Here is a 24,288-nt window from a genome sequence, read left to right on the forward strand (position 1 = left end):
GAAAAGCCAGCCATCACACGCACAGAAGATTTATAAATACAAGCTGAAGAGTCCCTACACGGTACTAACCTGTTTCTGGCTTTCCTGAAGCTGGGAATTTTCACTCAAAGCATCTTTTATAGCTATCTTAAGTCGTTCTTCATTCATTTGAAATATTTTGAAGGTTGTTTTGGCCTGAGTAAAATACAACACACCAAGTTTGTAACAATTAGATTAACACAACAGTTCTGTTTTACACATCTTCCCTAAAACATGGAATTTATGTCAAAAACATGACAATATTAATAGGAGAGGCAGCACAGCGCAGCAGAAGCAAAGGCTGGCCTGGAATGAGGATCTAGTCGTGGCTCTGGCACTAACCTGCCGGTATGACTTTGGATCTTGGTTTGACCTCTTGCACCCTTCTATGTACTATGTAGCAAGTTTAGTTAACTTTTTTATCTGTCTCTCTCTTACCAGAAATTAAACTCCAAGAGAGCTTTTCTGTCTATTTTGTCTAGTGATGTTAAGTGCCAATCACCTTCAACAGTGACCAGTACACAGGAATAGCCCAATAAATACTAGTCCAATAAAAAAAATGAACTCTTCTGGAGTATACTGTATAAATATATATATACATATATATACTTCAAATTATAATATTATTCTTGAATCAAAATAGTAAAAGTAAAATGATTTTCAAAAGCAACAAACCTATTAGACTAATACAACTTACTTCAGCTACTTGTGATTTGAGTGATTTTGATTCATCTTCTAAGGACTGTATCCTTTTTGAAATATCCACCATCTGAAAAGATAGCATCAGTCAATATTTACTAAACTCCTTTAGTTTCCAAGATGCCATATACATTAAAAATATTGTTAACCTAATGAGTTTTCCTCAAAAAGCTAAGGGCTCAAATTAAGAAACCTACTCAGCCATTCGCTCAAAGGGATTTTACATGAAAGTTACAAAACAGTATTTTATCTCATCCTTAATATTTCATGATATTTACGTTATATAGGCTCCAGAAAAGTCCACTAACATCATATGTTACTAAATAATTTCACACACATCAAGATATTCCTTAAGAGAGATTTTAAAATAGGATGACAAAGTTACAATGTTCTTAACATACCTCCAGTGATAAAATAAAATCCACTATGTGATTATTCAAATCACATAGGTGATTGAATAGGTTTTGAATTAGGAAGCTCACACATGTGTATAGAAAACTTCTATAAAAATATGCAAGGCCCTGGTTGGTGTGGCTGAGTAGACTGAGTGCCGGCATGCGGACTCAAGGATCACAGGTTCGATTCCTGGTCAAGGCACATGCCTGCCGGGGTTGCGGGCCACGGGCCAGGTCCTAGTTAAGGGTTTGTGAGAGGCAACCATCAGTGTTTCTCTCCCTTTCTTTCTTTCTTCCCCCGCTCTAAAAATGAGTAAGAAATGTGCAAGAAACTCAACATGATAATGGTAACCTCTAGCAAATGAAAAGAGTTAGTGGATTCAAAAATTTTAACTCTCCATTTTACAGCCTTCTGTATGCTTTAAACTCTTTACTGTGTATGCAACACTTCAAACCGGTGATTTTCTACTGGTGTGATGTAAGAATTTTTACAACATGCAGTATCTGACTATTTGTTCAGGGGCACTGACCTCTTTTTCCTTAGATTGTCAAATAAAAAAATTACAACAGCCAACACAACAATAGCTGTCTGGTGTGAATGAATCAAAATTATACATATTTTTTGTCAGATCAGCAAAATATATGTCTTTTTTTATTGTGCCACAGAATTTTAGTAATTAGTTTCCATGTACCATGCGAGGAAAGATTGAAAACTGCTGCTTTAAATGATATCATAATTTTTTAAAATGCAGTAACTTTCTTTTACCTACAGTCTCCTCAAACACAGAAGCCTTACCAATTCATCTTGTTCAGAATGTTTAGATTTCTCTTCCTCTAACTCTTTTTCTAGAAAGAGTATTTCATCCTCAAATTCAGATTTGGAACTGTTCAGCTTTTCACAGATTGCCTGAAAGAGGAATCCAACTTTGTAAGACACACCTAGGAAATTTTGGTCAGAGTAAATCAGTTAAGTATAATAAAATATAGACTATAAGTTAAGTAAGTTTTAGTTTACATATTTGTTCATGTTATAACATTGAAATAATTGCAATTCTAGCAGGGGTCAGCAAACTTTTTCTATAAAGAGCCAGAAAATAAATATTTTAGGCTTGCAGGCCATGCAGTCTCTGTCTCATCTACTCAACTCCATGTATGCAGTGAGAAAGCAAAGACAGTATGTAAATGAATGAGCATGGCTGTGTTCCAGTAAAGTTTTACGCACAAAAAATAGGTGGAAGGCCCAGGGTCTGGTTTGCCAACCTCTGCTCTAAAGCAATATACAAGCAAAAATGAGGAAAAAAATCTAATTTAATAAAATTAAAGACATAATAAAATAAAAAATAAATTCAAAAACCAATCAAAATTATTTCATAATAATCTACACTGAATCAAGACACATTTTCTGTGATCTTTTGAATATAAAATGATTAGTTATTTGATTATTCTAATTGGATACTGAGTGCCATAATAAACATACCTCTGATATTTGTGATCCTTCAACAAACTTGATAAAAAAAATAAACCAAAAATTTAAAGAATTTAACATAGGACAAAATAAAAGTAGAACAAGTACATATTATACTATAGTGGTTAAAAAACTCATTTCTATATATTTCCCCAACTTTGACCATTGCATATGTGAAATCTCTTACTTGAATCAAAATTGCTCTATTGGTTTTGATTTTATCTACAGGTTCAACCAACCATCACAGTTTTTAAGTTGCAAATTAGTTTATATTCAATTGTACTTACCAATCTTGAAAATAAACATTTAAAAAAAATTCTAAAACTAAATGAAAACCTCTAAGATTTTCATTTTAAAGTAAAAATTGAGTTGATCTTACTGTTAGCTTAAGTAAATTCAGCATCATGAAAATAAATTGGTGTTTCACTTTATCCACAATTTCACCAAGCTTAAGTAAAATGCCTTTACCCTCCATTTTTTGCTCTTCTTTTAGCATGCTAAACGCCTTAAAAAATGTTTTAATTGAACTAATAAATTACTACTAGAACAATAGTTAAAAGAGAGGGTCAACATATAAAATACAACAATCTCAACAGTTCTTAAGGATTTTAACAGTTAACAAATGAAGAAGAAAAAGATTGAGAATTCATTTAGAATTCAATTTCTAACCTACTTGAGACTTTAGTTGGAAATTCTGAATCATTCCACATAGACTTTCTGATGATTACAGACATCGGTGATTGAGAACGGCCAAGATGGACTGACTGAATACACGTACACCACAGGCAGAAAGCCTACTGTTTTCTCCTTTAATATCAGTAAGCATTTTATAACACTTCCGTCTCAAACAGCAGTAAGGCACTCCCACTATCTGTCGGAGTTCAGCCAAGTGACAAATTATGATACCTTCTTCTCTCCTTCCTATTAACCGAATCATACCTGGCTCCGAGGGCCAGTTATGCCTATCTCCTCCGAAGTCTACATTCAGTGATACCGGGTTGACATGCTGAAACTGGTCACGGTCAGAGTGTTTACACAACAGAACCCGGCAAATGTTACAAATAACAGCCCCTGTTTTTCACACAGCCAGTTGTTAAATATTGGGCTGGCCAAAAAGTCCATTTAGTTTTCCTGTAAAATAAAAGATACATTTTTCATTTTCACCAATAACTTTATTGATTTAGACATTTTGAGTATGTCGGCTATCTCCTGCTATTTGCTTCTACTGGGTAGAGGCCATGGGTGCTGCTAAATATCTTCCAATGCATAAGACAGCCCCACAAGAAAGAGTTCTTTGGCCAAAATGTCAACAGTACCAAGAACCTTGCAAACCGTTTTTGACATGTTCAAAAATGGTTTTGACACAGCACCTTCTCCATACACTGCACAAATCTATTTTTGCATTTCGTTGTGTTTTTACCTTTCCTGAAATAATACAATGTAATATGCCAAAATGTTGCATATTTTCTTTCATCTTCAATATCAAAATGGCTGCACAAAAATTCACCAATTTTGCTGTTTTTTTTAAATGTACGCTGATATGACAGCTGTAGCAATACAATCTAACAAAATTGTTTCAAATGAAGTTACAGACAACTAAGCTCTACTAGAGCCATTGTACAGAAAAAAACCAAACAAACTTGTCGGCCAACCCAATATTTATCAGTACACCACTGCTCATATTCATCCCTGGTCTAATTCTAGTCAGCTGCTAATTTACTGGGGATGAAGGAAAGGCGAGCACTGCTACAATTACATACTTTACTGTCACCAGCTATTCCTATATTGATGAAAATCAATCCTATTTTTTTTTTTCTGGAGCAAAGTAAAAAAAAAAAAAAATCACCCTAGTATATTTCCCAGGAATGAAGAATAAAAATATATATTGCCTTAGATTCCAATACTCAACACTGCACTCAGAACAAGTTAGCAACAATAGCTCAATTATTTAAAGTATTTTATGCTACTTACTAATGTTCTATTTCCTATATTTCACTTTTTTTTAAGTTTAACATCCAGAGATGCTCTTTTACATTTCCTGTGAAATAGTTTTGAGAAGCTATATTACTTTTTAAAGTTTATACTATCTAGTAAGAATATTCTCCCAGCTTTCATAATTATACTATTTATTTTTACCTCCAAATTTTGACCTTTTGTTGACTCCTCAAAGCTGGAATCCTTTAATGACTCTAAGCCTTGATACTGAAAGAAAGCAACACTGTAAGTAAACACTCTACCACTTTTATTCCAAATTGTATCTGGATAGGCGTCTAAGAAGCAGATAGGATCTGCCTCCACAGGTATGGCGAATTTATTTGGATTTACGTAAGTCCTTCAAGTGTGACCACTATAATAAACCAAGCCAGTGCAGCCAACACATCACAGCCAATTAGCTTGGGCAGCAAAGGGCAGAAATGAACACTTGAGAGCTGTCCGAAGCCTATCTACTCATTAAAGAGGAATTTGTACTAAGTCGCCATCAGACATTTTCACTTCTCATTCAAATTAAACAACAAATAAAGCAAATAGGGAATATAAAGTATTTTAAAAATAGAACCACCAAGAACAATATAAAATAAAGATAATGAAAAATACAATGCTATAGGATTTAGTAAAATGCAATGATACTTGAATGCTTTTTTAAAAAGTGAGTAAATGGAAGACCAGGTTGTTTTGGATCAAACTTCTCACTAAGAACAAGAAAAAGAGCTGGACAAAAATACCAAAAGACAGGATACGTCTGAAGGCATCAGAGAGTTAACAAAAGAAAGAATGTTGCCCTGACTGGTGTGGCTCAGTGGACTGAGCGCCCACCTGCAAACCAAAAAGTCACCAGTTTGATTCCCAGCCAGCGCACATGCCTGGGTCACAGGCTAGGTTCCCAGTTGGGGGAGTGGGAGAGGCAACTGAATGATGTTTCTCTCCCACATCAATGTTTCACTCTCTCTTTTGCTCCTTCTCTTCCCCTCTATCTAAAAATAAATAAATAAAATCTTTTTTTAAAAAAAGAATGTGTGACAGAAACAAAATACTGAGAAGGGCAAGTCCGGCATTTGAGAGTGCCGCCCCCAGCGCCCCCCCCCCCCCCATGCACACACAAATAAAGAACAGGCTAAGAAACTGAGCCAAGATTTTAGTAGAAATGGGAGCTGAGAAGACAAAATTTGGAGTTCAGGAGCTGATGACTGGGAAGAGCCATGAAGCTCAGATTTTAGAAAGGGACCCTGTGGCAGGCTGAATAACGACCTCTCTAAATTCCACCCTCATCCCCTAATTTTTCAGATGTGATTAAGTTAAGGATTTCGAGCTGGAGTGAATATATGGGATTATATTGGTGGGCTCAATATAATCCCAAAAGGTCTTACAGAAGGAAGACAAGAGGATCGAAGTTAGGAGATAAGATGATGTGAAGACAGAAGCAGAAAATGGGGTGGTGCAACTTTGAGCCCAGAAATGTGGGCAGCCTGCAGAAGGCGGAAGAGTCAAGAAACAGTGTCTCTCCTGGCACGCCCACGAGGAAACAGACTTAATTTTAGTCCTAGAAGGCTGATTGTAGATTTCTGACCTCCAGAACTACAGCTGAATAAATCTGAGTTGCCTTATGTCACTAAGTTTGTGGTCATTTTTGCAGCAGCAAGAGGAAACTAATACCAACCTACACAGGCCACCTTATAAACAAGTTGAAACCAGAAAGTTTCCCTTGAACTCAGGCCAAGTTTCCAAACATCTCAATCTGTGATTAGAGTAATCTAAGATTTCAAATGTCCCTAGCCCACCTGCCTATGAGAGGCAATAGTAAATCCTCACCAGAGAAAGGCAGTATTACCCTCTTCAAAATTATCTGTATAATATTTGCTATACTATCACTGATACTCAACATGAAATAACCTGGTATTCAAGAAGACAAGACCTGACTGAGAACCAAGGGGAAAAGTGAGCGAGAGAACAGAGTCCCAGAGGACGAATAATGGAGATTTTAGTCAGACGCCGGCTATCATCGAGAAGACACATTTAACAAGTGTCGGGAAGGATGCGGAGAAGATGCGCTCTCCCAAACTGCTGCTGGGAATATAGTCTGGCATAGTCACTGTGGAAAACAATTTGGTAGTTCTTTCAAAAGTTAAATATAGATATAGCAATTCCACCTCTAGGTATTATATATGCCCAAAAGAACTGAAAATATACATCCACACAGAAACTTGTACATTAATGTCCATGGCAGCATCATTTATAGTAGCCAAAAAGGAGAATAACCCAAATGTCCATCAACTGACAAATGCGATTACAAAATATTATTTGGCCAGAAAAAAATTAAATATTGATACATACTATAGCATAGCTCAACCTTCAAAACATTATGTAAGTGAAAAAAAAAGCAAGGCACAAAGGACCACATATTATGATTCCATTTATATGAAATGTCCAGACCAGGCAAATCTATACATAACATAAATGAACCCTGAAAATGAACCCAAGTTCATTTTGCTAAATTTTTTCAAAGCCAGTCAAAAATGACATGTTAAATGATTCCAGTTATGTGAAATGGAATCCAGAATAGACAAATTTGTAGAAATAAAAAGTAGATTGTCTTGGACTTGGGAATGGGAGAGAGTGGGTGAAGGGCGGTAGCTAAGGGGTACGGTGTTTCTTTCGGGAGTAATAAAAATGTCTAAAATTTTTTGTGGTAATAGATTCACAACTCTGTGAATATACTAAAAGCCACTCACCTGTATACTTTAAATGGGTGGATTGTATAATATGTGAATAATTTCCCAACAAAGCTGTTAAAAAAAACATTATTTATAATAGTTTTTAAAATCATCAGATACCAGGAATAAATTTAAGAAGAGAGAATAAATTTAAGAAAAGATACGCAAACAGAAGGAGCAGAACTTTGAACGGCTCTGGGGCCTCAACAGCTCTGGACTTCTGGTCAAGACAGAGGTGGAGGTAAACACAACTCACCTCCTCGCAAAACCACAGCAAAAATTGTACGTAAACTACAAAACAACTATCGCCCAGGATCTCAGAAAATCAAGCTGTATGGAAGTCTGATAATATGAATTGAGTTCATATTATTTTCTGTGCATCATTAGCCAGGTCACAGAATGTCACATTTTTCAGAATCACAGTCTTGCACTGGTAAGTGTGAAGTATGAATGCATCTGCAGATCAACAATGAATTATAGGATAAGGGATTAATACCAGTTATTTGAGAAATAAGTTCATTTAAAATTGAACATAATTGGGCCGGAGGCAAGTACACTACTGTCACTGGAGGTGAAAATTCAAGCAAAGCAGTGAAAAAGGTCTCCCTGGATGAAACAGGGATAGCTTCCTGGAGGAGCAGAAAATTTTGGAACGGCCGGAATGACAGAAGTGATGTTTGGCGAGCCCCACACTAGGGAATACAATCAGGTCTTATTTCTTAGCAGTGCCAAAGAAAGCATTCATCTAATGTCCACATTCTATTAAAACCAGCAACAGTGTAATTTCAAACTAAATTTCCAGACCCATTGGCCTTTACTCAGTCCTCATGCTTCATGGCTTCATTGCCATAATTAATTCATGTGTCTTCTCAAAAGTATTCATTGGTCTTAGGAAAGCTGTGCCATTCTAGCTTTCTTTCTGCTTTTTAGAAAATGTTCCTTCTGTATCCTTCCTTGTCTCTTTCCCCCATATTTTCTGTATTCATTCTCAGGTAAGACTATTAATTTTTTAGGTTACAGGTATATAGTCTCTTGTCATAGGTTCAGAAAGTAGATAGGTGATCTATCAATATAGTTTAACATCCCAAGTAGCCAAGGGAAGAGCCCACTGGAAGGTGTTTTTCCAGGTTTATTCTCAATCACGTCTCAGTGTATTGAGTACTTTTTGCTTCTCAGTGCGATGGCTGCTTAACTAAATTATCGAATCCCTAACAAGCCCTAGGAGCTCTGATTTGTGAGTATTTGAATGGGTTTAGTGAATGAAAATATATATAAAGGAAACTTAATTCCGGTCAAGATAGAGTCAAAGTTAGAGTCACTTTGCCTCCTCACATAATCATAAAAAGAATTACAACTAAATCTCAAAACAACACCCAGAACTGTCAAAAAAAATCTAACTATATGGAAGTCCAACAACCAAGGATCTAAGGAAGCCACAATCACCCAGATGGGTGAAGTAAAACCAGCTCTACCTCATACTCAGAAATAAATACAGGGAGGCTGCCAAATTGAGGAGACAAAGGAATATGTCACAAATGAAAGAACAGAACAAAACTCCACAAAAAGAACTAAAAGAAATGGAGATAGGCAACCTATCAGATGCAGAGTTCAAAACACTGGTGATCAGGCTGCTCAAAGAACTCAGTGAGTACGGCACCAACATAAAGGAGGAAACAGAATTTACACTAAGTGAAATAAAGAAAAATCTACAGGGAACCAATAGTGAAGCAAAGAAAGCCGAGATTCAAATCAACAATTTGGAACATAAGGAAGAAATAAACATTCAACCAGAAAAGAATGAAGAAACAAGAATTAAAAAAAAAAACGAGGACAGTATAAGAAGACTCTGGGACATCTCCAAATGTGCCAACACCTGAATGATAGGGGGTTCCAGAAGAAGAAGAGAATGAGCAAGAAATTGAAAATTTATTTGAAAAAATGAAAGAAAACTTCCCTAACTTGGCAAAGGAAATAGACATACAAGTCCAGGAGGCACAGAGTCCCAAACAAGTTGGACCCAAAGAGGACCACACCAAGACATATCATAATTAAAATGCCAAAGGTTAAAAGATAAAGAGAGAATCTTAAAAGCAACAAGAGAAAGTCAGACAGTTACCTACAAAGGAGTTCCCATAAGACTGTCAGCTGATTTCTTACTTTGCAGGTAAGAAGGGGCTGGAAAGAAGTTTTCAAAGTGATGAAAAGCAAGGGCCTCTAACCTAGACTACTCTATCCAGGAAAGCTATCATTTAGAATGGAAGGACAGATAAAGTGCTTCCCAGATAAGGTAAAGCTAAAGGAGTTCATCATCAGAAAGCCATTATAACATGAAAGGCTAAAGGGACTTATTTAGGAAAAAGGAGATAAAACTATGAACATTAAAAAGGCAACAAATTCATAACTACCAACAACTAAATCTTAAAAAAAAAAAAAAAAAAGCAAACCAGAATAGCAACAGAATCACAGGCTTGGAGATCATTTGGAGGGTCATCAGTGAGGAGGGTCATCAGTGAGGAGGGTCATCAGTGAGGAGGGTTAGGGAGGAGAATGGGGGAATCATTATCAGGAATAAGCAGCATAATTGGTAGATACAAAATAGACAGGGGGCGGTTAAAAATAGTATAGGAAATGGAGAAGCCAAACAACTTATATGCATGACCCATGGACATGACCTAAAACAGGGAGGATTGCTAGAGGGATGGTGGTGCCAGGGAGAGGGGGGCAAAAGGAGAAAAACTGGGACAACTATAATAACATAATCAAAAAATATACTTTAAAAAAAGGAAAAGATGATCTTTTCAATAAATAATACGGGTTAACTCAATATCTATGTGAAAAACATTAAATCTGGACCTCCAAATTATACCATAACAAATTCAATTCCAGACAGATTAAGGACTGATTAAATTTGGGCTGAACTGTTCTCTCCACCCCCAAATTCAAATGTTGAAGCTCCAATCCCTGGTATGAATTTGACTGTGTATGTAGAGATAAGCCCTTTCAAAGAGGTGATTAAGTTAAAATTGGGCCTTTAGGGTGGGCCGTAATCCAGTCTGACTCCTTATAAGAAGAAGAAACTCAGACACACAGAGAAATACCAGTCACAGGCACCCGCACAGAGGAAAGACCATTCAAGCTGCCGTCTGCAAGCCTCGGCGAGAGGCCTCAGAAGAAACCAAACCTGTCAACACCCTGGTCCGGCACTTGTAGCCTCCAAAAATGTGAAGAAAATTAATTCCTGTTGTGTAAGCCACCCAATCTGTATGTTATGATAGAGCTAGCAAACTAACATAAAAACTAAAAGGAAAAGTAAAACAATAAAGTTTCTAAAAGATAACATGGAGCCATATCTTCATATCCTTGGGTAGACAAAAATTTCTTAAGTAGAAAACAACAGTCGTCATAAGGAAAAGATTCACAAATTAGACTATGTTAAAATTAAGAACTTCTGCTTACGAAGATGCCATTTGATATAAGAAGGCAAACAGAGAGTGGAAGATACTTGCAATATATATATCTGGCAATGGAATCTTACCCAAAATAATAGAAAAAGTCCTACATATCAAAAAAGGAAAAAACAAAAAACAAAAAACAAAAAAACAAATACCTATTCCATTAAAAAGAGTTTAAAAAAAAGAAAAGAAAAAAAGAAGGGCAACTTCACAAAAATGATATCCAAATCACAAAAAAACATATAAAAAAGTGCTTAAGCTCATTAGTCAGGAAAAGACAAACTGAAACCTAGTAATATGAAGAACAACTGAATTCTTATGCTTTGCAAAAAAAAGCATTAATAATCTTAAACTTACAAAGATAGAAGTACCTGTACTGAGAAGTATTGATATAAAATTCTGACTCTAACATGAATGTTAATATTTTCAAAAATGTCTTACCTCTTTTTCTACGAGGCTGAATTTTTCCAGTAGTTTACATTTTTCTTCAATTAGTGTAGAAAGTTCTACAGCAAGCTTCTTCTCCCTTTCTAAACCAAAGTTAAAATATGAAAACATTTATTCGTAACAATACATGTTCCCCTATATTCAGTGCAACATTATTTACAATACCCAACCTAAGTATCCACTGACAGATGACGGTTAAAGAATATGTGATGTGCATTTACACAGCATAAAATATATATAGTAGAATACTACTTAGCCATAACAAAGATGAAATATTGTCCTGGCCAGGTGGCTCAGTTGGAGCATCGGCTTCTACACCAAAAGGTTGCAGGTTTGATTCCCGGTCAGGGCGCATACCTGGGTTGCTGGTTCAATCCTCGTTCAGGGCACGTACAGCAGGCAAACCAACTAATGTTTGTTTCTCATTCTCTTTGTCTGTCTCCTTCTCTCTCCCCCCCCCTCCCCAGCCCATTTCTTCTCTCTCTAAAATCAATAAACATATCCTCGTGTGAGGATTTAAAGAAAAACATGAAATACTGCCATAGGTGACAACATCAATCTATCTTAAAGTATTATGCAAAGTGAAACAAATGAGACAAAAGAGGACAAAAGCCATGTGATGTCATTCATATGTGTAATGTAAAAAATAAGTAACAAAAAAACCAAACTCACAGATACAGCCAACAGCATGGTGGTTACCAGTGAGGAAAGTGGGTAGAGAGAGGGCAAAGTGGGTGAAGAGGGTCAAATATATGGTGATGGAAGGAAACTAGACCTCAGGTGGTAGCACCCTAAATAGAGTACACGTATGTGGGATTATAATCTCATATACCTAAAAATTATATAATATTATTAACCAATGTTACACCAATAAAATTATTTTAAAGATTTTATTTATTTCTCTATTTTTAGAGAGAGGGGAAGGAAGGGAAAATGAGAGGGAGAGAAACACTGATGTGTGAGAGGTACATCAACCAGTTGCCTCTAGCACACCTCCAACCAGGGAGCTGGCCCACAACCCAGGCACGTGCCCTGACCAGGAATCGAGCCAGTGACCGTTCTGTTCACAGCCTGTCACTCATTCTACCAAGGCACACCAGCCAGGGTCCCAATAAATTTTTAAAAAGTTAGCAATATCAGGTGTAAATTTTTTTGTTTAAAATTAGAAACATGGTGAGGTCTAAAGTAGAAAAAAGAGCTTACCCACATAAAGCCGGCTTCTAATCTGAAACAAATTTTAAACAAAATTACATTAAAACAAATACACATTCAAGTAAATACAGATTTATTTAATTTATACTGCCAACTTAAAGTAACACTTTTCTTATTGCCTTAGTATGGATTTAAGTTAGCCAAAAGAAGGGCAACTTCACAAAAATGATATCCAAATCAATGATATGTGCAATGGGAAAAATGCTACATATTAATAATACCTATTAAAATTTCACATTGTATATTAGCATATCAAAGGCTCTGAAATAACTGTATCTTAAAAATACCTGTTTAACGTCATTTAGACCACTGTTCCTAAAACAGATTTGACCCTGAAACAAACTACTTCAAGAAGTCCCTATTATCATCTCCCCTAGTGCTAATATACAAAATAACACAATTTGAGAAATGTACCACTAGGTCATGGATTGAAACTGACTATAAAACAGTAAACACAACCTTTTTATTCTTTAACCTCTCACTCAAATAATGAAGGAAAAATTCCATTTGTAGAGAGATCAGATTTAGGGTTGAGGAAATAAAAGCAAGTGTAAAAAACAATGGGGACTTAAATCATCTACAGAAGAGTAGAGAGATAAAATTAAGAGACAAAATTTAAAAGTGAAGTTACAGCCCTGGCAGTGGACTGAGTGCCAGCCTGCGAACCAAGGAGTCACAGTTCGATTCCCAATCAGGGCACATGCCTGGGTTGCGGGCCAGGTCCCCAGTTGAGGGAGTGCAACAGGCAACCAGACACTGATGTTTTTCTCCCTCTCTTTCTCTCTCCCTTCCGCTCTCTCTAAAAATAAATAAATAAAATCTTTTAAAAAAATACAACCTAAAAGCAAAGTTACAATAGAATGGGTAAGTATGAGGGATAAATTAGTGAACTGATCAGATTGAGGGATTACCTCAAAAGGTAACAGGAAACTACAAAAAAAAAAATTTTTTTAAGTTAAAAGATAAGTCTTAAGTATAAAACCTAATATCTAAAACATAGTAGTTCCAAAAAAGAGAAATAAAAATGTAAAATGCAGCCCTGACTGGTGTGGCTCAGTGGATTCAGTGCCAGCCTGAAAACCAAAGGGTGACCAGTTCGATTCCCAGTCAGGGCACATGCCTAGGTTGCAGGCTAGATCTCCAGAAGGGGGTACACGAGGAGCAACCACACACTGATATTTCTGTCCCTCTCTTTCTCCCTCTCCTCCCCTCTAAAAATAAATAAACAAAATCTTTTAAAAAATATAAAATGCATAAGAAATTTCCCGCAATTAAAAAATGATAAAAGATCTCAGAAAGATCTGAGAATAGAAATTTAGACTGCAAAAAAGGTGTACATCTGTGTGAAACTCTAATATATGGCGTAGCAGATAAGTAGGGGAAAGAGGGACTATTCAGTACATGAAGCTGGAAAAAATGGTATATCTTGTGGAGGAAAAATTACACTGAAGCCCTATCCCACATCAGACAAAAAACTGGATTCAAGATGAATCAAGGACTTACATGTTAAAAGCAAAATTTTAAAATTCAGAATATCTGCCCACCAGAAAACATCTGAAGGAAGTTGAAAAGCTGTTTCATACTGGGACATTTACCACACACATAAGCAACAAGGAGAGCATCAAGAACATAGAGAGAATGCCTACAAATAAAAAATAACTACTTAATAAAAACATGGGTGAAAGCCATAAAAAACAATTATTTCCCAAAATTACAAATGCATATGGCTGGTAAATTCAGTAAGAGATTTCAATCTCATTAGTGATTAAGGAAATCAAATCAAGCCCATGATAAGATACAATTTTATACCCAGTCAAGTGACAAAAGAACAGTGTTGGAAAGGACAGAAATCAAATGGGTCTCTAGACCTCATATATATCGCTGGTAGGGTGTAAACTGGTACAATATGGAAAACAATTGGCATTACCTTTTAAAAATAGAACCTCCATATACTCTATAACCCAGTAATCTCACACCTATGTATATTGTCAAGAGAAACTTTAATAGAAAAAAAGCTGAAAACAACCCAAATGTCCAAGACCATAAAATCTATATACTTTAGTCTATTCTTACAATACTTCTAGAGCAATCAAAATGGAAAAAAAAAAAATTAAAGCCTCATCCAACACTATGGATGACTCTTAGCAATATAGGATGGAAGAAAAAAGTTCCAAAACGTGGGATGCAGTGTGACACCAAGTAAAATCACACACTACACTTGGGAGAAATGTATGTAGACAGCACCAAAACAAATGTAAGGCATGGGAATAATCAACAGGGGATCCCAGCCAGCGTTACCTCTAGGACAGACACGCGGGGGATAAAATGAGGGAGGATCTCTGAAATATAAGTGATAGTCAATGTTTTTGTTTCCAAGCTGAGTGGTATATTCACAGATGTCTAGTATTCTATTAAAAACAAGCACAGACCATAAATAAATAGTAAAGGTAGGGGTTTAGTATCAGTTCTACAAAGAACTTCTCTAAAATTTTTACACTTCAAAAATTCCTCTAAACCTATATTCAATCTCTAGTAGCCACACATTAACATGAGTGACACACATAACTACAACCTAATTTGTTTTCTTAAAATAAAAAAAGTTTCTCATGTTATTTGTTCATGGGAAGACAAAAGTGAACATTCCCTTAGTATATAGCACTGGTTACTTACCGATCGAAAACTTCTCCACAGAAACAAGAAAACAGCAAAAAATCCAACAACAGCTGCACATATCAGCAATTCCCAAGGAAAACCATAGGGGTTAGAGCTTTTTCTCATATCTTCGGGCAATGCTGCCACAACCTTTAAAACAGAAAATTATCACTATGATGATAACTCACAAAATCTGTGTCTCCAACTTTGAGTTTTATAATACCAGTTTATGGGACACATCTTCTCGGACATCTGGAGGGGTCACTGCAGAGGACGACACTCTGCTGGTCTGTGCTAATTGAAATGGGAAACTTCCTGCAAATGGTTATGGTCTATCACTCCTGATATAGAATGGAGAGTGGTCTTTCCCAAGCCCAACCATGCAGATCAAGGAAGAGGACCTCGAAGAGGAAACCAGTATTTGATCTTAAAACCCTTATTTCCATTGCAGTCATTGGCTTTTGGACACAGACTTTGAAAACGCAGAGTTCGGTGCTAAAACGGTGCCTAGCACATAAAAACATGCCAGGTCCTAAAATGACACAGAGACTAGGAGCCAAGAGGAAGGTATATTGTGTCGGCTGAATTTTCTGTATCTTATTCTCTGTGGTTTCTTTCTTTCATTTCTTCTTCTTCTTCTTCTTTTGGTATACATTTAGTAAAGGTTTAGTTATATGTTTCAGTCTTGCTTCAGCTATGTAATGAAAAATTAGGCTTCACCTAAAGTGCTAAGCAAAAGCACAATGGCTCTCCAGCACCTACATTATTACCTGGAACCTATTTATGTCTCCAGCAAACTTCACTGCACATCACTCCCTGAGCCCACTCGACACTTCTGGTAACACAGCTCCTCCCGCACTGCACATACCATGTTGCTTCGGGCCTCTTGTGGTATTCCCCCAGCCTGTAAAGGCTTTCCTAGAGACTCCAGAAAATGTAATCTCTCCCACCCTTCAATTTCACTAGCGCTTTCTCTATGCTTCAGTAAACACTTCATCAGTTTCTACTTCGTACTATTTTTTTTTTTGTCTTGTCTGTCTTAACGGACAGCCTGACACCAGTAGCCCAAATTATGACATAGTTCACATAGAATCCTCATAGAACTGTCATTTACGAGTATATATCAGTATCATGGCAAATGTAACTGCCCCAATATTTAATAGGGTTTTGTAGGTTTTTTGTGCAGATGGTTTTAAACACGGCCTCATAAATGTCTCTAAACATGTCACCTATAAATAGAAAAATCCTTGCAACATGATTATAAACTGAACCTAATAATTTTGAACACTTGGAGTTTAGTATCTCCAGGTTTTACATTTATGAGCTTTTATATTAACAAGACAACAGAAAGAAGGGAACAATCTCACTTATGGTAAAGCATCTCAAAGGAACATCTTAAAAGAAAACGTAGATTTAGCACGCCTACTCCTCGTCCAGGCTTAGGTATCCTTTCAGGACAAGAAGTTTCATCACTAAAAGGAACTCATCTCAGAGGAGCAGTCCTTAAGTTTCTTACAGTCGGGGGAACTACGTGTCACTGACCCCTGTTCGAAATCAATAAAATTAGGGAGAGGATCATTTGTTTTAGGAATCAGGAAACATTTCACACACCTTTGTAAAGTCCCACTAAGCAAATGCTCTTTTCACCTTCCTCATCTCCAGGTCCCCTTCCACCACACACACAAAAAAACGGCCCAAGCATCCCACGAACCTGGCTACTGCCTCGGACACAAGCGGGCCCGGTGGCAGATGAAGACTGGCTTTGGGACCTCCCACCACTGCCGCTCAGACCCGAAGCCACAGTCTGCTGCTTCCTCCCCTGGGCGGCTTCCGCGACCCCTGGGCCTGATCGCGCCCGACCTTACCCAGCGTAGCTTTTCCAGGACCAGCCCCAAGTAAGGCTGAGGGGCAGTCCTGGGCTCCTCCATGGCGCCAGGGCTGCCCTGGATACGGCTGCCGCAGCCAGGGCCTGCCTGAGCAACAATCAGCCGCACACAACACGCTGCGTTCAACCCAGAACCCAAACCCGCACCCGACAACCGGACCACTCCACTGTGGAGCCGGCTGTAGGGGGGTTCACAGAGGGGGAACGGCGCACAGGCCTCAGGTGTCCACGATGCCTACTGACAAGCCTCGGCCCCTACGTTACGCCTTGTATCCAGGTGATGAGAAAGTCCAAACACATCCCGCAAGAGCCTGAGACTCGCCCTCTACTCGCCACCCCACCCCTCGGTTTGGTTTCGGCCAGCCCTTGGTAGGGAGGCTGGGAGGCTGAACACGGTAAATTTCCCCTCCTTCTTTGCGCGAGGTTGGTAGACGTGTCCTGGGTGCCTGCTCTTAAAGGGGCAGGCGCTCTACCTGGCAAAACCACCCACCTTTGGGATTCCAGAGACTGGGGTTGAGAAAATTTCGGCCTTGAGCTCAGCGATGTGTTGTGTGCAGCTCAGCCGAGGGGACTAGAGCTTTGGCCCAGGGCCCCTCCCACGCCCATCCACCGGCAGGTGACTGCAGAGGAAGTGAGGCCTCCCTGGAGGCCCCTCCGCGCAGCCCCGTGGGTTGAGCTTGGCGGGCACGCCCCCTGGGCCCTGGAGCGGCACCGGACCAGCCCCTCTCCGCAGTGCTTTCCTCTCTCAGACCCTCGAGAGCTTTCTCTCTACACCCCACAGAACCCTGTCTGTGTCGTGCCCCACGGGACCCCGCGGAATTAGGAAAACCGGCCGCCGCCTTCATCCCAGTTAGGAAATGACCTGCAGAGCCCTCGCCTGTATGTCCTGCCAACTGTTTCCGGACTTTCGACTTTGGACAGGAAGGCATCTCGGGTCACCTGTTGTCTGGACAAAGTTTAACCTCCCCCACGCAGGAGAACATCGATTGGGTCTCCTCTGAAGAGTGGAGGGTTCGTAAGGGTTACTCACTTTTACCTGAGTTACCTGGGCGCTTGCTAGGCAAAACTGCCCTAAACTTCCTGAGCGCCTACTTACCTAAATGCTGCATCATCAAACCCGTGTGCACCTTTCCTGGACTGGTGCTGTTCTCCTGAGAAGGGAAGCTAAAAGTAGCGCCTTGTCCTCTAAATTTAGGTCTCTATTTTTAGGTCTGTTGAATAAAGTAAGGGGGCTGGATTTGCTCTTGGGAAATGGTTTTAGCTGACATAGGTGTAAAGAATAAACCACCTCTAAAACTCCCGTGCCAGCACAATCTCACCAAATTCAGCCTTCAAACTGAAGTCCTCAGTGAAGCAACTCAAAAAGGAACAGATAGTTCTTCCTTAAACAAATCACCCAAGGGAAATCAATAGTTAAAATCTAAAATCCATAGGAAGTTTCTCTAATGTAAACTCTGGCAGCAACAGAAGTATTGTGCCAAAAAGAATCAAAAAGTGCCCCGAGTTCACATGTGGTTTTCAGGACTAAAATGAGGCCTAGTTTTTTGGAACTCAAAGTGTTCTCTCTCGTTTGCCACACCAGCCTATGGAGTTTCAGGAACTATCATTATCAGAGAGTAGCAGGAATTACTTAATAAAGCTCCATATTTAAGGTACTACACAGCCTTCACAGGGGTTGGACAATGTGTGTTGAAATTATGTGAACAGCTATCAAAGTCAAGACAGAAGCATAACCAAAATTTTATCTTCAGAATTTCAGAGAATTTTAGAACAATTTGTACCTCTATTAGAACATTGTATTATTCAATAAAAAATTATTTACTAAGTCTGAACTTTTTCAAAGAACTCCTGAATCACTTTCCGCTTTTAGGACTTACTTATAACCCAAAACATCTTTTTAATCCCTTTGCCTCTCCCTAAGGCAGTCTGAGCCCTTTTCCAATTTTTCAATAATTACCGATCCAAATACTAAAAACATATATTAGGGACAAAAGAATAAATTAAAACTTTTTTAAAAGAAAAATCTAAAAGCTTCGTCTCACCTATAGCAAAAACACAGTACAACTCAAACTCTGCCTGATTCAAACCTAATTTCTATATAATTCACAGTCATATAGAAACTTACCTCTTCCTCTAGATCGTTCAAGTCCATGTTTTAAATTCACGTTAAAATACCCTAACATATAAATAAAGTTTTGCAAAGCACCTCATATCCTTGAGAAAGACTTCAGATTTTAACTCATCCTGCACTCCTGTTTCAGCGCTGCCTGGGATCCTGTTGTGACACTTGAGGGTGAAGGGGTGCTATAGGTGGAGTCGTGACTACCAACTCACAATTCAGTTTCATGGACAACACTCCTGGTCAAATATGTTACGTACTAAATATCATACGTATTAACACCCTCTTAAAATCTGTAACTGCAAAGAGAAATCCTGAATTTGGTAACTGATAAAAATTAAATTGCATGATTTATTCTATAGTCTGTTCACATAGAGTACATAATTTTTACCATGTAAAAAATATTCAAAGATAGTTCTTAAGGAGACATGGGATTTTGCTGACTTTAATAGGTCTGCTTTAAAGGAAATGGAGAATAAATGCTGTTAGTATTTATTAACACTAATAAATGCTGTTAGTATTTAGTAGTTAGTAGTGACAACTACTCGAAAGCATCCAAGAACATTGGAAACATGCTAGCCGGTAAACTTTGTCCACAACCTAGAAACTGATTTCCCTTATGAAGGGCGGGGTTACAAAGCTTTAAGTTCTACAATAGTGAGTCCCATTTCATTAACCAGGCAATGTCACAGTCTATGAGATCTAGCCCTTTGTAAGAAGATTAAACATTTTCCTTCTCTGAACTGTTTAATTTCAGTTGCTCTCAGAACATATCGAATCAGGAACAACCTGTTGAACAAGAGCTAGGTAACTTCCACTGTTTACTCCACATGTAAATGAGGCATTGTAGTTAAGAACATATCAATGTAGAACTCAAAGAGTTTCCTCAATTATAAAATAAAGTAGATAAAAAGTGGTATTGATTTTTGTTAATTAAACAATTCAAAGAAAGTATGTTGTGTACAAAATCTGATATTACCAGTAAACAGAAACAATTACCTGAAACACTTAGGCAAGAAGAAAAGAAGTCCTTTCACCTAAATCTAACTGGAAAATTCCTCAAATTTTCCCTTTACGACAGCTGTTCAAAACTATAATGTGGGTGCTTACTAAGTGCACTAAGATTGTTAGAATTCTAGATCTAGCAGGAACTCTTCAGAACATTTAGTCCGTACATTATAAACTTAAAGCCCTGTGGAGGTCAAACAGTGGAAGTAAATGTAGGGAAATGAAGAATGCAACCCTATTCGATGCAAGCACCGTTCAGCCGGAGCTTCTTGTTGCCATAGGAGAATGCAAGGCTACGTATTACTCTCTTATGCTTTTCTCAAGAGAATCCAGAAATCCAGATTTTTATGTAAACTCACCTTTTAAATGTTGGCAACTGGTTCCTATTTCTAAACATTGTGCAAGCTAGTTGTGATGAACAGCCTGTCCACTAGTCTTAGCTTCTGATAGTAGTTTTAAACCTGAGACTTCCCTAGAGAATTAGTGACTTCCCAAGGTCACAAGATAATTAACATAATTTACATTCAATATTTTCTTATCTAAAGAATTTCAACCCAAATTGTTTAAGTGAAATGTGTCTGATTATGTTTACTAAATCCATACAAACAAGCATACCTAGCATAGACTGTATAAATAAACACTTTATATGAAGGGTGGATATCATGTACTGATTAATAAATTATTTTATTAATTTAGTAACTTCTCAGGTCTAATTTTCGAGGGAGGGGGATGAGGGTGAGAGATATGTCAGTTCTTCTATGCTTGAGTAGATTGCTAAATAAAGTTTTTAATCAACGACTGCATGACCAAATCATACATAGCAAATTAATCACTTCTCCAGGCGTATCTATCAGGTGATGGCAACTCTCTGGAACGTAGCAAAGAGACAAAGTATGGAGGGAGCCTCTGCAAGCAGAGCTCTTCCCACAGGCAGTGGCACTACCATCTACCTACGTGGTCACCCTCGCTAGAAACCTGGTAAGTTATCCTCACTTTTCCATTTTCTTCTCCTTGTTACATTCAACCAATCATCAAATCCAATGAATTCTATGTACAAAAGATCTATCTGTCCTTCCAATCATTTTAATAGTGCCATCAGATATTAGGCCAAAGATTTTTAAATGTGGCCAATGGGCCAAACCCAACCAACAGAAGGCTTTGTCTGACCTGCATGTTTTTTTTATCTGAATTATTTGGCAGTATTAAAAATTGGAAGATTTTACATACACACACACACACATAACCAGATTTCCAACTTTTTTTGAAATATTAGGAGATCTGGAAAACCCAAGCTGAAGATAAGTAACAGCCACATGCTCGGGAGAAGGCACACACTCTCCAGGTGGTTATAGTTCTCACTTTTACCTGTGTTTCATTCATTTTGTGAGTTTGTAAACTCTGATTTAGACCTTCACCATTTACTTCCTGAACTAATGCGATAACTTCTTGACTGTATTCCCTGCCTCTGTTTCTAACCCATTCAATTCTTATTTGACAATATTGATGAAGAGACTTATTAAGCTTAAAATAAACTTATCAATAAAGTTTCATTATTGATAAATGAAACTTTTTCATTTTACTCCTTGATTAAAATCCTTCAAATGCACCCCATTATCTATGAGTTCAACTTCCTATCAAAACATGCAAAACATTCGTGATTTAATCCCATATATGTACATCTTCAGTCAGCGTTCGTTCAGATGAGACACACAGAAAAGGCTCTGTGGGAAGTCGAGGTAGAGACTACACTGAGGTGGCCTTAAGTGAAAGAATGTCTGGAGCCACCAAAAACGGGAAGAGTCAAGGAAGAATTCTGCCCTAGAGCCTCTGGAGGGAATGCGCCCCAGCTGATACCTCGATTTCAGACTTCCAGCCTCCAGAGCTGTGAAAGAATACATGTATGTTGTTTTAAGTCACACACACACACACACACACACAAATTTAGCTCAAATGTGATCTCCTGTGAGACACTTTCAAGGCTTCTCCTCCCCACCCACACGACATCCCATTTCCGCTCAGTCTCCCCGGCCACTCCTGTACAGCAGTAGCATCCTGTGGCCATTACAGCATTGTACTATAATTAATCCTTTCCTTGCCTCTGTCCTCCAACTAGAGTGAGCTCCTTGAAGTAACCACTATCAAATTTCATTTTAAAATGTAAATGAGAAGATAAGTGTTTCCTCAACTATTTATTTATGTGGTAACTGCACATAAGAAAAAGAACTGACATTTGTAAAAGGCCTCCTATGTGCCTGGTACTACAGCTAGGTCCTTGGCAATATCTCACAATTAATGAGGTAGGATTTGATAGGATTTATAATAAATGGAAAAGTGTCAAATTTTGAAATTTTAGTTATGTCTTGGTTAAATTTTGAGATATTATTTGCTTTTGTAAGGGTCTCAGATTACACCATTTTGAGGTCACAGCTTTCATTCACGCACAGTCCTCCATCTAGAGTCCTCCCTCGGCGTCTGTGGGGGACGAGTTCCAGGACCCCAGAGCATAACAAGACCTGCAGATGCTCAAGTTCCTTATATAAAATGGCATGGTATCTGCACATGTCTGCTCACATCCTTCCATATACTTTAAATCTTCTCTAGATTACATCTAATACCTAATACAATGTAAATGCTATGTAATTAGTTGTTATGCTGTATTTATTGTTTAGGGAATAACGACAAGAAAAAAAGTCTGTACATCTTCAGGACACACCCAACCACCATAGGCCTAACTACGCAGTACACATAAGCAACAGCCCAACATTTTTTTCAAATATTTTTCATCAGCAGTTGGTTGAATCTGCAAATGCAGACCCACAGATACAGAGGGTTGACTGTGCTAACAATTTGCTTCAGATTCATTTTTAGTTTATATTAGTTTTGAGTTAACTCATTTAGTATAATTTTCCCTGACTTGGGAAAAAAAACCAATGTTCAAGATCAACAAAGCTTAATGAAAGTTTAAAAAGAAATCCTTGGGACCCAAGATAGCGGCGGGGTAGGTGGAAGTTACACTCAGCTCCTCCCAGGACCAGACTGGAATTACAACTTAAATATAGAGCAATTAATGAGGTAATCAGCCTGAATAACCAACTGAAGACTAGCTAAAGAGAGTCTTCTAACTAAGGATTTACAGAAGCAGCCACATAGAGACTGATAAGAAGGGCAGAGATTCAAAAAAAAAAAAAAAAGGCTGGTTTCACTCTTACAGGCAGTGCCTATGATTCTGGAGGTATATCTCAGTCCAAAACACCAGAGCCAGGAAAAGGCATGCACGTAACATCTGACTTGTGTAAATCATCGGGGATTCTGTCCGCCGGGGAGAGACAGGAGTTTGCTAGAAACACAGACACCCTCTTAAAGGGCCAATGCACAAAATCTTGTTCATTGCCACTCAACCTAGGCTCTGGTGGAAGGAAGGCAGAGCGGACGAGGGTTGGGTGAGGAGTGTGTGAGGTTTGTGGTTCTTGGAAGAGAGCTGAAAAGAGAGCCACCAGGATCCCTGGGCTGAGTCCTCTCCCACACCACTAAAGTCATCTTTCTTGTGTGGAGAACTCCACTCCATACAGCATCAGACTAGGAAAAGCAACAGTCCCAACCTGTGGACTCCCCGTTGCCCCACCATGCAGAGGTTGGACCCTGCTGAGGAGTCAGCTGCCCGGGTAGGGTTGAAGAGTTCTGGGCAGACTCAGGGGGTGTCAGTGACTGAATTGTGTGGCTTTGGTGTAGGGGTCATTCCCTTATTTCTCTGTAAAACTGACTGGTGCCTGCCCCTCACAGGAGATCTACTGGCCCCACCCTCCAGACTCCCAGCAGACCCTCTGCGCTGAGATCTTGCTCTGGGCAGAATCTGGGACAGAGAGTTCTGTGGCTCTAGGACAAGTGACATTTTTCCCTGGCATACCCCAGCAGAGCCCTCCCTTCACACGGCCAAGTCTTGGTCTGTTTGGGCCTGCTAAACTCTGCCGGCCTCACCCTGACAACTTCATAAGACCCCACGCCTACCAGAAAGGGAGGCACCCAGCAGGTGGCAGCTAGACTTAATACACCCCGGAACATTTGCTGAGTGGCCGCAGCCCCAGAACTGCCACTAAGTTTAAGCCTGTATCACGCTGGGACACATTCTTTTTTTATTTTAATTTTTATTTATCAATTTTGAGAGAGAGAGAGAGAGAGAGGACAGGAGAAAGAGAAACATCAATTGTTTGACTTTTTTTTTTTAGCCTC

At 38.5% G+C, this 24,288-nt stretch overlaps 1 protein-coding gene and 1 long non-coding RNA gene across 2 annotated transcripts in view; one reads left to right on the plus strand and one right to left on the minus strand.

Moving 5' to 3' along the window:
- The window catches only part of MIA2 (MIA SH3 domain ER export factor 2), a 104,347-nt gene that overhangs the window by 47,121 nt on the left and 32,938 nt on the right, over positions 1–24,288 (minus strand). The window contains 8 exon segments of the mRNA XM_045187890.3: positions 70–174; positions 716–787; positions 1,909–2,019; positions 2,590–2,616; positions 4,714–4,779; positions 11,180–11,268; positions 12,389–12,410; positions 15,068–15,199. Coding sequence (XP_045043825.2) covers positions 70–174; positions 716–787; positions 1,909–2,019; positions 2,590–2,616; positions 4,714–4,779; positions 11,180–11,268; positions 12,389–12,410; positions 15,068–15,199 — 624 coding nt within the window.
- Positions 17,581–21,964, plus strand: LOC123478710 (uncharacterized). Its single transcript, XR_006654014.2, has 3 exons — positions 17,581–17,945; positions 20,903–21,039; positions 21,335–21,964. It is a non-coding gene; the product is annotated as an uncharacterized lncRNA (long non-coding RNA).

This window comes from Desmodus rotundus, chromosome 7 (assembly GCF_022682495.2).
Source record: "Desmodus rotundus isolate HL8 chromosome 7, HLdesRot8A.1, whole genome shotgun sequence".
NCBI lineage: Eukaryota > Metazoa > Chordata > Mammalia > Chiroptera > Phyllostomidae > Desmodus > Desmodus rotundus.